The sequence below is a fragment of the Pseudophryne corroboree genome, chromosome 4, assembly GCF_028390025.1.
Source record: "Pseudophryne corroboree isolate aPseCor3 chromosome 4, aPseCor3.hap2, whole genome shotgun sequence".
NCBI classification, from domain to species: domain Eukaryota; kingdom Metazoa; phylum Chordata; class Amphibia; order Anura; family Myobatrachidae; genus Pseudophryne; species Pseudophryne corroboree.
The window spans coordinates 450,071,318-450,084,043 of record NC_086447.1 but is presented as its reverse complement, the minus strand read 5'-3'; the positions used below and the strand labels follow the sequence as shown (position 1 = coordinate 450,084,043).

The window sequence follows — 12,726 nt, the reverse complement described above, 5'->3', positions numbered from 1 at the left end:
CAATCATGTGGAAGACTTCTGGATGAAGTCCCCACTCTCCCGGGTGAAGATCGTGTCTGCTGAGGAAGTCTGCTTCCCAGTTGTCCACTCCCGGGATGAACACTGCTGACAGTGCTATCACATGATTTTCCGCCCAGCGAAGAATCCTTGCAGCCTCTGCCATTGCCCTCCTGCTTCTTGTGCCGCCCTGTCTGTTTACGTGGGCGACTGCCGTGATGTTGTCCGACTGGATCAACACCGGCTGACCCTGAAGCAGAGGGTTTGCCAGGCTTAGAGCATTGTAGATTGCTCTTAGTTCCAGTATATTTATGTGAAGAGACGTTTCCAGGCTTGACCACACGCCCTGGAAGTTTCTTCCTTGTGTGACCTTCGTGCATGGAATCTGCCGAATGGAATCGCTTCGTAAGAAGCCACCATTTTTCCCAGGACTCTTGTGCATTGATGCACAGACACTGTCCCTGGTTTTAGGAGGTTCCTGACGAGTTCGGATAACTCCCTGGCTTTCTCCTCCGGAAGAAATACCTTTTTCTGAACAGTGTCCAGAATCATCCCTAGGAACAGCAGACGTGTCGACGGGATCAGTTGGGATTTTGGAAAATTCAGAATCCACCCGTGCTGTTGGAGCACTACTTGAGTTAGTGCTACTCCGACCTCCAGCTGTTCTCTGGATCTTGCCCTTATCAGGAGATCGTCCAAGTAAGGGATAATTAATACGCCTTCTCTTCGAAGAAGGATCATCATTTCGGCCATTACCTTGGTAAAGACCCTGGGTGCCGTGGACAATCCAAACGGCAGCGTCTGAAACTGATAATGACAGTTTTGTACCACGAACCTGAGGTACCCTTGGTGTGAAGGGCAAATTGGGACATGAAGGTAAGCATCCTTGATGTCCAAGGACACCATAAAATCCCCTTCTTCCAGATTCGCTATCACTGCTCTGAGTGACTCCATCTTGAACTTGAATTTTTGTATGTACAGGTTCAGAGATTTCAGATTTAGAATAGGTCTTACCGAGCCGTCCGGCTTCGGTACCACAAATAGCGTGGAGTAATACCCCTTTCCCTGTTGTAGAAGGGGTACCTTGATTATCACCTGCTGAGAATACAGCTTGTGAATGGCTTCCAATACCGTCGCCCTGTCTGAGGGAGACGTTGGCAAAGCAGATTTTAGGAACCGGCGAGGGGGAGACTTCTCGAATTCCAACCTGTAACCCTGAGATACTACCTGCAGGATCCAGGGGTCCACCTGCGAGTGAGCCCACTGTGCGCTGAAATTCTTGAGGCGACCCCCCACCGCCCCTGAGTCCGCTTGTAAGGTCCCAGCGTCATGCTGAGGCCTTTGCAGAAGCCGGGGAGGACTTCTGCTCCTGGGAAGGGGCTGCTTGCTGCAGTCTCTTACCCTTTCCTTTGCCTCGGGGCAAATATGAATGTCCTTTTGCTCGCTTGTTCTTATAGGAACGAAAGGACTGCGGCTGAAAAGACTGTGTCTTTTTCTGCTGGGAGGGGACTTGAGGTAAAAAGGTGGACTTCCCGGCTGTTGCCGTGGCTACCAAATCCGATAGACCGACCCCAAATAATTCCTCCCCTTTATACGGCAATACTTCCATATGCCGTTTGGAATCCGCATCGCCTGACCACTGTCGTGTCCATAGACTTCTTCTGGCAGATATGGACATCGCACTTACTCTTGATGCCAGAGTGCAGATATCCCTCTGTGCATCTCGCATATAAAGGAATGCATCCTTTAATTGCTCTATAGTCAATAAAATACTGTCCCTATCCAGGGTATCAATATTTTCAGTCAGGGAATCCGACCAAGCCACCCCAGCACTGCACATCCAGGCTGAGGCGATTGCTGGTCGCAGTATAACACCAGTATGTGTGTATATACTTTTTAGAGTATTTTCCAGCCTCCTATCAGCTGGATCCTTGAGGGCGGCCGTATCAGGAGACGGTAACGCCACTTGTTTGGATAAACGTGTGAGCGCCTTGTCCACCCTAGGGGGTGTTTCCCAGCGCGCCCTAACCTCTGGCGGGAAAGGGTATAACGCCAATAACTTCTTTGAAATTAGCAGTTTTTTATCAGGGGTAACCCACGCTTCATCACACACGTCATTCAATTCCTCTGATTCAGGAAAAACTACAGGTAGTTTTTTCAGACCCCACATAATACCCCTTTTTGTGGTACTTGCAGTATCAGAGATATGCAAAGCCTCCTTCATTGCCGTGATCATATAACGTGTGGCCCTACTGGAAAATACGTTCGTTTCTTCACCGTCGACACTAGATTCGGTGTCCGTGTGAGGCAAAGGGCGTTTTACAGCCCCTGACGGTGTTTGAGACGCCTGTACAGGTACTAACTGGTTTGCCGGTCGTCTCATGACGTCAACCGACTTTTGCAGCGTGCTGACATTATCACGTAATTCCATAAACAAAGCCATCCATTCCGGTGTCGACTCCCTAGGGGGTGACATCACCATTACCGGCAATTGCTCCGCCTCCACACCAACATCGTCCTCATACATGTCGACACACACGTACCGACACACAGCAGACACACAGGGAATGCTCTGATAGAAGACAGGACCCCACTAGCCCTTTGGGGAGACAGAGGGAGAGTTTGCCAGCACACACCAAAGCGCTATAATTATATAGGAACAACCTTATATAAGTGTTGTTTCCTTATAGCTGCTTAAATATATATAATATCGCCAAAAAATGCCCCCCCTCTCTGTTTTTTACCCTGTTTCTGTAGTGCAGTGCAGGGGAGAGCCTGGGAGCCTTCCTAGCAGCGGAGCTGTGTAGGAAAATGGCGCTGTGTGCTGAGGAGATAGGCCCCGCCCCCTATTCCGGCGGGCTCTTCTCCCGGTTTTTCTGAGACCTGGCAGGGGTGAAATACATCCATATAGCCTCATGGACTATATGTGATGTATTCTTTTTAGCCAGAAAGGTATTAACATTGCTGCCCAGGGCGCCCCCCCCAGCGCCCTGCACCCTCAGTGACCGCCGGTGTGAAGTGTGCCTGAGCGCAATGGCGCACAGCTGCAGTGCTGTGCGCTACCTCATGAAGACTGAAAAGCCTTCAGCCGCCGGTTTCTGGACCTCTTCTTACTTCGGCATCTGCAAGGGGGTCGGCGGCGCGGCTCCGGTGACCCATCCAGGCTGTACCTGTGATCGTCCCTCTGGAGCTAGTGTCCAGTAGCCTAAGAAGCAAATCCATCCTGCACGCAGGTGAGTTCACTTCTTCTCCCCTAGGTCCCTCGTTGCAGTGAGCCTGTTGCCAGCAGGACTCACTGAAAATAATAAAACTATCAAAACTTTTACTCTAAGCAGCTCTTTATGAGAGCCACCTAGATTGCACCCTGCTCGGACGGGCACAAAAACCTAACTGAGGCTTGGAGGAGGGTCATGGGGGGAGGAGCCAGTACACACCACCTAGTGGTCAAACTTTTAAATTTTGTGCCCTGTCTCCTGCGGAGCCGCTATTCCCCATGGTCCTGACGGAGTCCCCAGCATCCACTAGGACGTCAGAGAAAGTGTCGGTATGTCGGCTGTCGAGATTCCGGCACCGGTATACTGTGCACCGGGATCCCGACAGTCGGCATACTGAAGACCACCCATAGACACATCAAAAGAATAGACCTCTGCATCCACATTTCACAGTATACAAAAGTTTTCAGCATAACCTGTGGATACTGTTCTCCCTCCATGGTGGTATACTGTTGACCCACTACAGATTATTAATTTTTCCTTACAATGGCCCTCATTCCGAGTTGATCGCTCGCTAGCTGCTTTTAGCAGCAGTGCAAACGCTAAGCCGCCGCCCTCTGAGTTTGTATCTTAGCAGAAGTGCGAACGAAAGATTAGCAGAACTGCTCGGAAATCTTTTCCTGCAGTTTCTGAGTAGCTCCAGACCTACTCCTAGATTGTGATCACCTCAGTCCGTTTAGTTCCTGTTTTGATGTCACAAACACGCCCTGCGTTCGGCCAGCCACTCCCCCGTTTCTCCAGCCACTCCTGCGTTCGGCCAACCACTCCTGCATTTTTTAGCACACTCCCGGAAAACGGTCAGTTTCCGCCCAGAAACACTCACTTCCTGTTAATCACACACTGATCAGCAGAGCGACTGAAAAGCGTCGCTCGCCCCTGTGTAAAATTGCTTAGCTTTGTGTGAATTTACTTGGCGCGTGCGCCCTGCGGCCCATACGCATGCGCAGAACAGCCGGTTTTTAGCCTGATCGCTATGCTGCGAAAAACGGCAGCGAGCGATCAACTCAGAATGACCCCCCCATGTATTTTGGTAGTTATACAACACTTAAGGTGCCCACACACTAGCCGATTTCTGCTTAAAAAATAAACAAGTGTTTATTTTTAGCTTGAAATCGGCCAGAGTGTATGGGGGGTCAGATTGATGAACGATAAGCGCTCCCGCACATCGCTCAGCGTTCATCAATACTGAGCTGACATGCAGCTCAACCCGTCAATGTTGGGAATGGCGGTCATGCAAGATCTAGTATTGCTTTTAAAGATGTGATCATGTGCTTAATGGAAAAATATCCTCACAAATAAACAACAAAAAAATAAAAAATAGAGCAGTTTATGTACTGGCAATAGGATAATAGTCTCACTTTGAACCTTCCTGCACAGATATGTTGATCATCAAACATATCCATATACAAGTTGGCCAAGCTCAATGGAATACTACTGGCCTGTATCTAAATGAAAAAAATAAGGTCACAATGTCTCTAACAAACATCATCTGCCGAGTATTTTTCCACAGCTAAAAAACCTCCCTTATGGGAAATGTTGGTATGCAGTTCTCGTCTCCCGCCATGGGATACTATAGACTAAGCTAGAAAATAGCTTTTGTTGAATACACTGTTTTATGTGGGACCTCAGAAAATCAGTGTCAGGTTACAAAGAGAAATCCACCTAAAGTGATATATTAGCATATTTTATGTTCAGCCCCTCAAAATAGCAGCACAGTGGGTGTGAGAGAGGGAGCCAATAAGAAGCTGCAATATTCATTTCTCTGCAGCTTCACAAAGACATTTGGCAAGGGCTATGAGCCAAATACAGGAGAAATTGTAAAACCAGCTGAATAGAGACCCCGGTCTCCTAGTTTTGGAGACTTTCCACCTGCCTGGAAGTGAAACTTTTGACTGAATCTGCAAATTGGTGTCAGTGGGGAAAGGAGAGGTTCCTTTAAAACAACATCACATGGATGCAAAGGACACAAATGGCGAAAATATACAGTTAAGAGATTCCCAAATCTGCAATTTTCGTTAGCAATAGGATATTTGACTTATTTAAGTTAAGAGATTCCCAAATCTGCAATTTTCGTTAGCAATAGGATATTTGACTTATTTAGTGAATTTCTTGTGTAGTATACTCCTGGCAGTGACAAAGTCACAATTGACCAGTTGTGTCACTGCCAGACAAATCACCTACATCGCTCTGTGTACGAGTAATTTCCAGCTCCCGTGGTCGCATGTGACAGACGCTAGGTTTGATGTGCTGCACATCAAACCCAGCAATATCGGTAGCAACCTTGTTTATGTTAATGGGAGGACTGAACATGAGCGTCCCATCCTTCATTAAAGTCGCTCCAGTGTGTACACAGAATCTGGGCTCAAGGGCATTTGTACTGCTGTCGAACAAATGCTGTTGCTCCAGTGTTTAGGGCACAATATGTGCCTTATACATACATCTCCCCTGGGTGTGGTTTTAAAACTGCCACAAGCCTCAAATTATGTAATTATGTTAATCCAAATCTATACCAGACGACTTCAGTGTAATGGAATTGGCAGGACAGGGGGCCTGTGTATTAATAATGCACTGTCTAACAAAACATATTAATGGGATACTGGGATTTCAGCAGATGTGACAGGTTGGGTTCGGGTGACCGGCGTTTGGGATGCCACCGGTCACCATACCGACACCGGGATCCGGACCTTTACATTGCCGGTGAGGGGTGAGCGTAACAAAGCCCATTGCGGGCTCGACACGCAGCGGTATCTGTGTCTCGCTGTGCTCGCCACAGGTTCTATTCCCACTCTATGGGGGGAATTCAAATTTTATCGCACCCACTATCTCCTCCTGTCTTAAGTGATGGGAGACGGAGGGGCGATATACAAATTCCCCCCGTTATCCTGCTGATCACGCCCATTATACGCAGGTTTAGCACCCAAACCCGACTAAAGTAATAGGCGTGATCGTGAAAAGACGGGTCTCTTTACGCGCATTTCAGCTCGCTACCACCGGGGGTAGCGAGCTGAAATTAACTTGTTGCGCCCGTCGGCAGTAACATTAGAATACTGTCGGCAGGTGTGATTGCGGACGGGAGGGGGGAGAGAACACTTGAATCTGGTCCTATGGGTGTCATGGACACCCACGAGTGTGGATAAACCCTTAGTTGGCATGCCGACTGTCGGGCAGGCAAACGTTCGGGATCCCGGCGTCGGTTTAGTGACCGGCGTTCGGGATAACTACATTACGATGTGACATAAAACAATTAATTTTGTCCTGTTTACTTTTTGACTTTAAACATACGCAGAACTCCTAATTCTGAAAGACATCTTATGGGCATCTCACAACAGATACGGATGAATTATAAAGTACACTCAAAAGATAGCAGAAAACATTAACAAAGAAGGTTTAATAGCATTTTCAAGTTTACTAAACAACGTAATAGCTAGAATTTTACTTTGCAGACGTTGCAGCTCTTCTCTTGCTCTACACTTTTTACATAAATACCGCTTTTACACCAAGTATAGCGGGTCGCAGCCGGGAGCCCCGACACGGGAGCTACCCGGCTGCGACCCGCGTCAGCCCCCATTTAAACCGGTCACCAACCCGGCATAATGCCGGGTTGGTGACGTTGCCAGTGACGCGACGGGGGCGGAGCTTGGAGATCACATGATTTCCAAACGCCGCCCACACATAGAGTGTAAACGGGAAGCCGGGTCGCATCGACCCAGCTACCGTTTACACTGCAGTTTGCCGGGTTGAATACGTGTTTAACCCCGCAAACTTCCCGAGTTGGAATACCGGGTCACTCGACCCGGACTATTCCAACTCGACCCTTTTACACCAGCCAGCAACACGGATTATGCACGTTCATGTGCAATAACCCATGTTACTAGCTGGCGGTGTAAAAGGGGTAATAGTAACCACCTTACTGCTCATCTGTGCAAGGTAACGACAATGCCACTTTCAACCCAAATTATCACTAATTTGACCAACTGTACAGAACAATATCTAATGCTACCCATACACCTAAAGATTTATTGTCAGATCTGGCTGGTTGGAATGAAAACCTGCTATTGGATGAGAGCAAATGACAATTGACCATTTGCTCCTAGATGCCATAAAACTGACAATAACGATTGTGGATTTAACTAATTTGTCTGATTGACCATTTTGTCTGTTTTCCAGTGTTTGGGAGCAAATGGTCAATTGTCATTTGCTCTCATTCATTACCAAATTTTCATTCCAACCAGCCAGATCTGACAATATATATTTAGGTGTACTGCCAGCTTAAGTCATTCACTACCAAAAGTATCTATTTGGCCTAACATTTTTTACAACCAACCAATCCAATTGGGCTCAATTCAATTCATTGCGGATTGAATAGCGTCGTGAGGGAGCTACCAGTGCTATCTAGTTCAGCTAGCTGTAATCCCCGACTAGAGAATTTTTTCTTGCACACCAGCAAGCAGAAATCCGATAAAACGTAGGTCCGCAATGCTGTTTTGTGCCGCAGCACATACAAAACAGCATCACCGAGGGGACTTTAGACGGAGAATGCCTATTCTTGCGCCTAAACACTGTTTAGTTTGCGAGAACCGGCCATCATCGACATGACAGCGTGCAGAATTGAATAGCACCGGGAGTTCATTCCCAGTTCTATTCAATCCACGCAGATCTGAATCGCGCTCAATGTGTTGGAATGCGATTGCTATATGATGCTATTGTGAGAAACGGTGTGCACATTACTACAAGTAGGGCTGCAGCTGTAAGTAAATTTGTGCCAGTCAATACAAAACATTCTCCTCTTTCTGCATGTCTGATACAATTCAATGTTAAGAAATATGACAATATCTGTCTGCACTAAGAAATATGCCACTATCTGACTTCTACATTGCAATCAGCATTCGCCCACTAACTGAGAAGTGTGATATTAGGCTATCTGGGTGCGCAGCCCATTGTTCTCTGCAATAATGGCCAGTTAGAGATGGGTACATGAGCTGGCAGGTGCTGGCCATCAGCACCATTACAGGCTGGGTAGGGCATAATGCTGGAATAAGGGGGCAGCCCTGACAGTGTGCCCGCACCTTGACCTCCCGCGGCGGCTCCGCACTCTCCAGAGCCTCCCTCAGCCCCAGCGCGGCGGCTACCCCGACCTCAGCAATCAGGTTGTGCCCACAGCCGTGCCCCAGCCCGGGCAGTGCGTCGTACTCGCACAGGAAGCACACATTTAGGAGCGGAGAGCCGGTGTTGGCAGAGTGCCATTCCGCCCGGAAAGCGGTGGCCAGGTGGTAGTGGGGCTGCACCGACCATCCCTTGCTGGAGAAGAAGCCGGTGAGCAGATCGTGGGCCTTGTGCTCCTGATAAGCCAGCTCCGGCTGCTTCCATATGTCCTGGCTCAGCGTGTGCAGCTGCTCTGACTCCTGCTCGATAGTGTCGCAAACCCGCTGCTTGCATTGCTCCAGCCGGTGACCGGTGTCCGGGCTGCTCAGCTCTCTGTCAGGTCCCATTGCAACAAGATGTCCTCCTCCTCTTCTCTTAACTCTGTAACGGTGACTGACACACAGACTGAGGAACACGCAGTCGCTGCTGGCATTTATCCCCAACACCGAGCGTTGACCGTGACATCATTATACCTGGAAACAGCAGTAGGCTGCAGATCGCAGCACCGTGTACCAGGACTCACCGCAATGCCCTCCTGGGAAATGTAGTCAGTAGCTTCGGTGCTCCCTATTATACATCCTTATCAGTTACTGTCCCAGGGACTCCATTTCCCAGAGTCACCCGAGGTTTGTTTTCAGCGCTCCTTAATTGGTTACTGTCACATTCTTTGCTATTTTTACTTTATCCACTGTGTCCACTGACTATTCTTATCTGGAGCATGAAGAACTAAATGTGAGCTGTACTGTATGAAGACATCGTCATTTATAACTATATCTGTATGCCTAGAAAGCTGACAATCGGACAATTATATAATGCAGTAGAAAAGTGATCAGATATTATTATTATTATTATTATTATTATTATTATTATTATTATCCTCCTTTATTTATATGGCGCCATAAGGGATCCACATCGCCCAATTACAGAGTACGTAAACAAAATAGTAATTATATATAATAGCATTATTATTATTAGTATTATTTTATTTTTTATGATAAACGTGTTTTTATAGATGCACACTCCTGGTAGTTTTCCATACACAGCTATATGGGGGCTGGTATAGGAGTTCAGCTGGCATGCTAGCTGCAGTACTTCTCCAGTTCTGCATATGGGCACAAATATTGTACGCAATTATTTTGTGCAACCTTTTAAGTGGTAAATTTCCCCCATTTGGGTCCAACTATTAAGCAGCACCATGGTTGTTTACTCTGATGACTATGGATAATAGATCCATGTTGCTTAATGTTGTGAAATAGTCAGAGCATGGTGCCAGGTATTCCAGTCACTGAGAGGGTGATTCTAGGGAAGTAAACAAGAAGGATGAACTGGCCAAAAACAAGGCAGATAGATTTCAAACCCAAGCACTGACATTGAATCTAGTAAATAAGTGAAACAGCATGCTGACATCCAATGCATTTATCTTCTTCAAAAAAGGTGCAGATTTCACAATGAGATATAGTCTTGTTTTCACTCATTACTAACGATTAATGGTGCTCTAGCCAATCAGCTCCAACAGTTGTATTTCAAACCGATTGGCTGGAGCACCGTTTATCATTCATTGCCAGGGAAAAGGAAAAGCAGGGAAAACCCAAGCACTAAAGAAAGAATTAGGTCACATTACTCTGAACTGTGGAGATATATTCGTGTGGAAATTCATCCACAATTTTTGCAAGGTTATTATGCCTCATATTATGTGAGAAAAATATATCACGGGTGGAGGTGCACCACTGGAAGTATATATAATGTAGCAGGAAAAAGGGGGAAAAGGACTCTCGGGTTGCTGGGGGAACTCATGTTCAATATTAATATTTAACTTTTAATTAATCAGCTTAAAAAATAGGGCAAACATACATACAGTATAAAGGATAAACATAATAAATTTAGGTAGTTTGCGACATATGATAAGTAATAAGATGTTATATCCGAATAGATGATAGTGTAGTATTTAGATGTGAAAATTCACCATTGTAAAATAGCAGCCAAAGATGGTCATCAAGGGAGATTTCCCCAATCAGCACAGCAAGTGTTAAAGCAAGTACATTGTTCCTTAATCATCACTGTGATACGAATACATATGTGTGTATAAATCTTGGTGCATACACAATGAAAGGAAACCCAGAATACAGTTGTCATGAGAATGAAATGAAAACATCTCTTGGTTACACAGTATTACACAATGATCAATTGTCAGTAAGTAGATACATTTACAATGAGCAAAGAACACTGGAACGATGAATCAGAAGTCATATTGAGGAAGCAATGGCTCAAAACAGCTGTCGATTGAACTCCAAAGCACCCATTGTGCATGAGCGGGCACCCTAGCACCATGTGGTGATAGCACAGTATTCTGTATCCCTCTATCACAGAATGAAAACTTTATTAACAGCAGGTAACTTTCTATTTCTTCTTATTTGAGCTGTGGTCAGACTGGCTTATGTGACCCTGCAATGGCAAATTTCAGCCACATCACACTGGCAATAGCCAATCTCATCTGACCTTGGAAGCAAAGCAGTGCTGAGCCTGGTTAGGTCTTGGATGGGAGACCACCTGGAAATGCCAGATGCTGTAGGTACACTATATGGACATAGGCGTGCGCAGAACATTTTGTTAGGGGGTGCACCGTGGGGGCATGTCTAGAACCACCTATTGGGCATGTCTAGCACCGCCTATTGGCTGTCACTGCAATATAAAACATCCACCTTTGTGCCAATCATAATAATGCATAACATTATATATGCATAATAATTATAACATTGTCAGATATTGTGGCGTGTACCAAGCAAACACCCCTGACGGCACTCTATGCAATTACAGTAATTCTCCCCAGTCCGGCAGCAAGCCCCCCCCACACACACACACACACTGTACAGCCCACCCAAGGGGCATGACTACTGAAAATGAGGATGTGTCAACATGACATGCCATATGTTTATTGTCACTCTGGGAGCATTCCTTTCCATTCCATATGCACCTTACCTATATAGTGGTTTCTCACAACGGGGAACCTTTGAAGAAATGTATCCTCCCTGGGCAGACGACATCTTCAGTTGGTATTCATTATTCATGTAGGAAATAACATGGTCCAAAAGATGCCTGTTTATGTAGTAATATAACCAAAGTTATCGTCATACAACAGAGGTTCAACCAGACTTGTGTCACCTCCTCCCCTCTGCATCTCTTAGCCACACCATCATCTCATCCCTGCGTCTATCATCATCCCCTTCACTTTGTCTCTCTCAGCCTCTCCCCTTCATTCTGTCTCTCTCAGCCTCCCCCCTTCACTCTGTCTCTGTCAGCCTGTCCCCTACACTCTGAGTCCTTCAGCCTCCCATTCCCATCTGTATCTCTCAGCCTGCTTAATACATCCAAGCGATACGACTGCATATTGCAATAAGATCCTGGATGCAAATATCGCGTCCAGATCACATTGAATATGCAAAGAAGTAAAAGATTACTTTATAGGTTTGCTCAAATTCCAATATATAGGTGTATAATATATAGGTGAATCAATCAATTCCACATCCAATAAACCACAGGACTGATTGCACTCGCTCCCTTCTTAATTACCAGATCACAGCTCCCCGTTGTAAGTAAGTCCTGGGACGCCATGGGATGAAAAGATCTGAAAGTAATAAACAGAGGGGGCGTTCTATAGTGCAGATCAGTTTATTCATGAAAGACACAGCTTTAAAGGATAGAAACCTTGGCACACAGATATATAACTTGTACCAACTTTCTCTGTGGGTTTAAAACCTTATGATTTTGTCTATTGTATCACGGCAGACAGGAACACTTCCTAGTACCTCTATGTTGTGACCACACACTGCACCATACATTTGTCCCATTTAGAACCTTCTGGTACTAGTGTAGATGGTGTCCCGACGTGCTGTGGCTTGCGGCCAGTGGTGCAGTGTGTGGTCCGACATGGAGGTACTAGGAGAGTGTTCCTGTTTGCCATGATACAATAGACAAAATCATGTGGTTTAAAGCCCACAGTGCTGAGAAATGTAGTACCAGTTATATACAGTATTATCAAGTGCCGAGGTTTTTATCCTTTATAGCTGTGTCTTTTATGAATAAACTGATCTGCACTATAGAACGCCCTCTGTTTATTATTTATAAATATATATATATATATATATATATATATATATAATTTAACAAATGTTAAAATGTTCTATTACTAATATGATATCTCTGAAAAAAATTTATTCAATAATTAATATTTTATATTTTATGCCCCCTGGTCCCCACTCTTCTCCCTGGAGGCTGCAGCAGCATACTCACTCACAGTTGCAGACTATAGTTAGTGAGT

At 45.9% G+C, this 12,726-nt stretch overlaps 1 protein-coding gene across 1 annotated transcript in view; it reads right to left on the bottom strand.

The window, feature by feature from the left end:
- PM20D2 (peptidase M20 domain containing 2) overlaps positions 1–8,925 on the bottom strand; it is an 87,004-nt gene extending 78,079 nt beyond the window's left edge. The window contains exon 1 of the mRNA XM_063916971.1: positions 8,336–8,925. Coding sequence (XP_063773041.1) covers positions 8,336–8,758 — 423 coding nt within the window. The 5' untranslated portion in view covers positions 8,759–8,925. The remainder of the gene's footprint in view (positions 1–8,335) is intronic.
- Between the last annotated feature and the right edge of the window lie 3,801 nt (positions 8,926–12,726).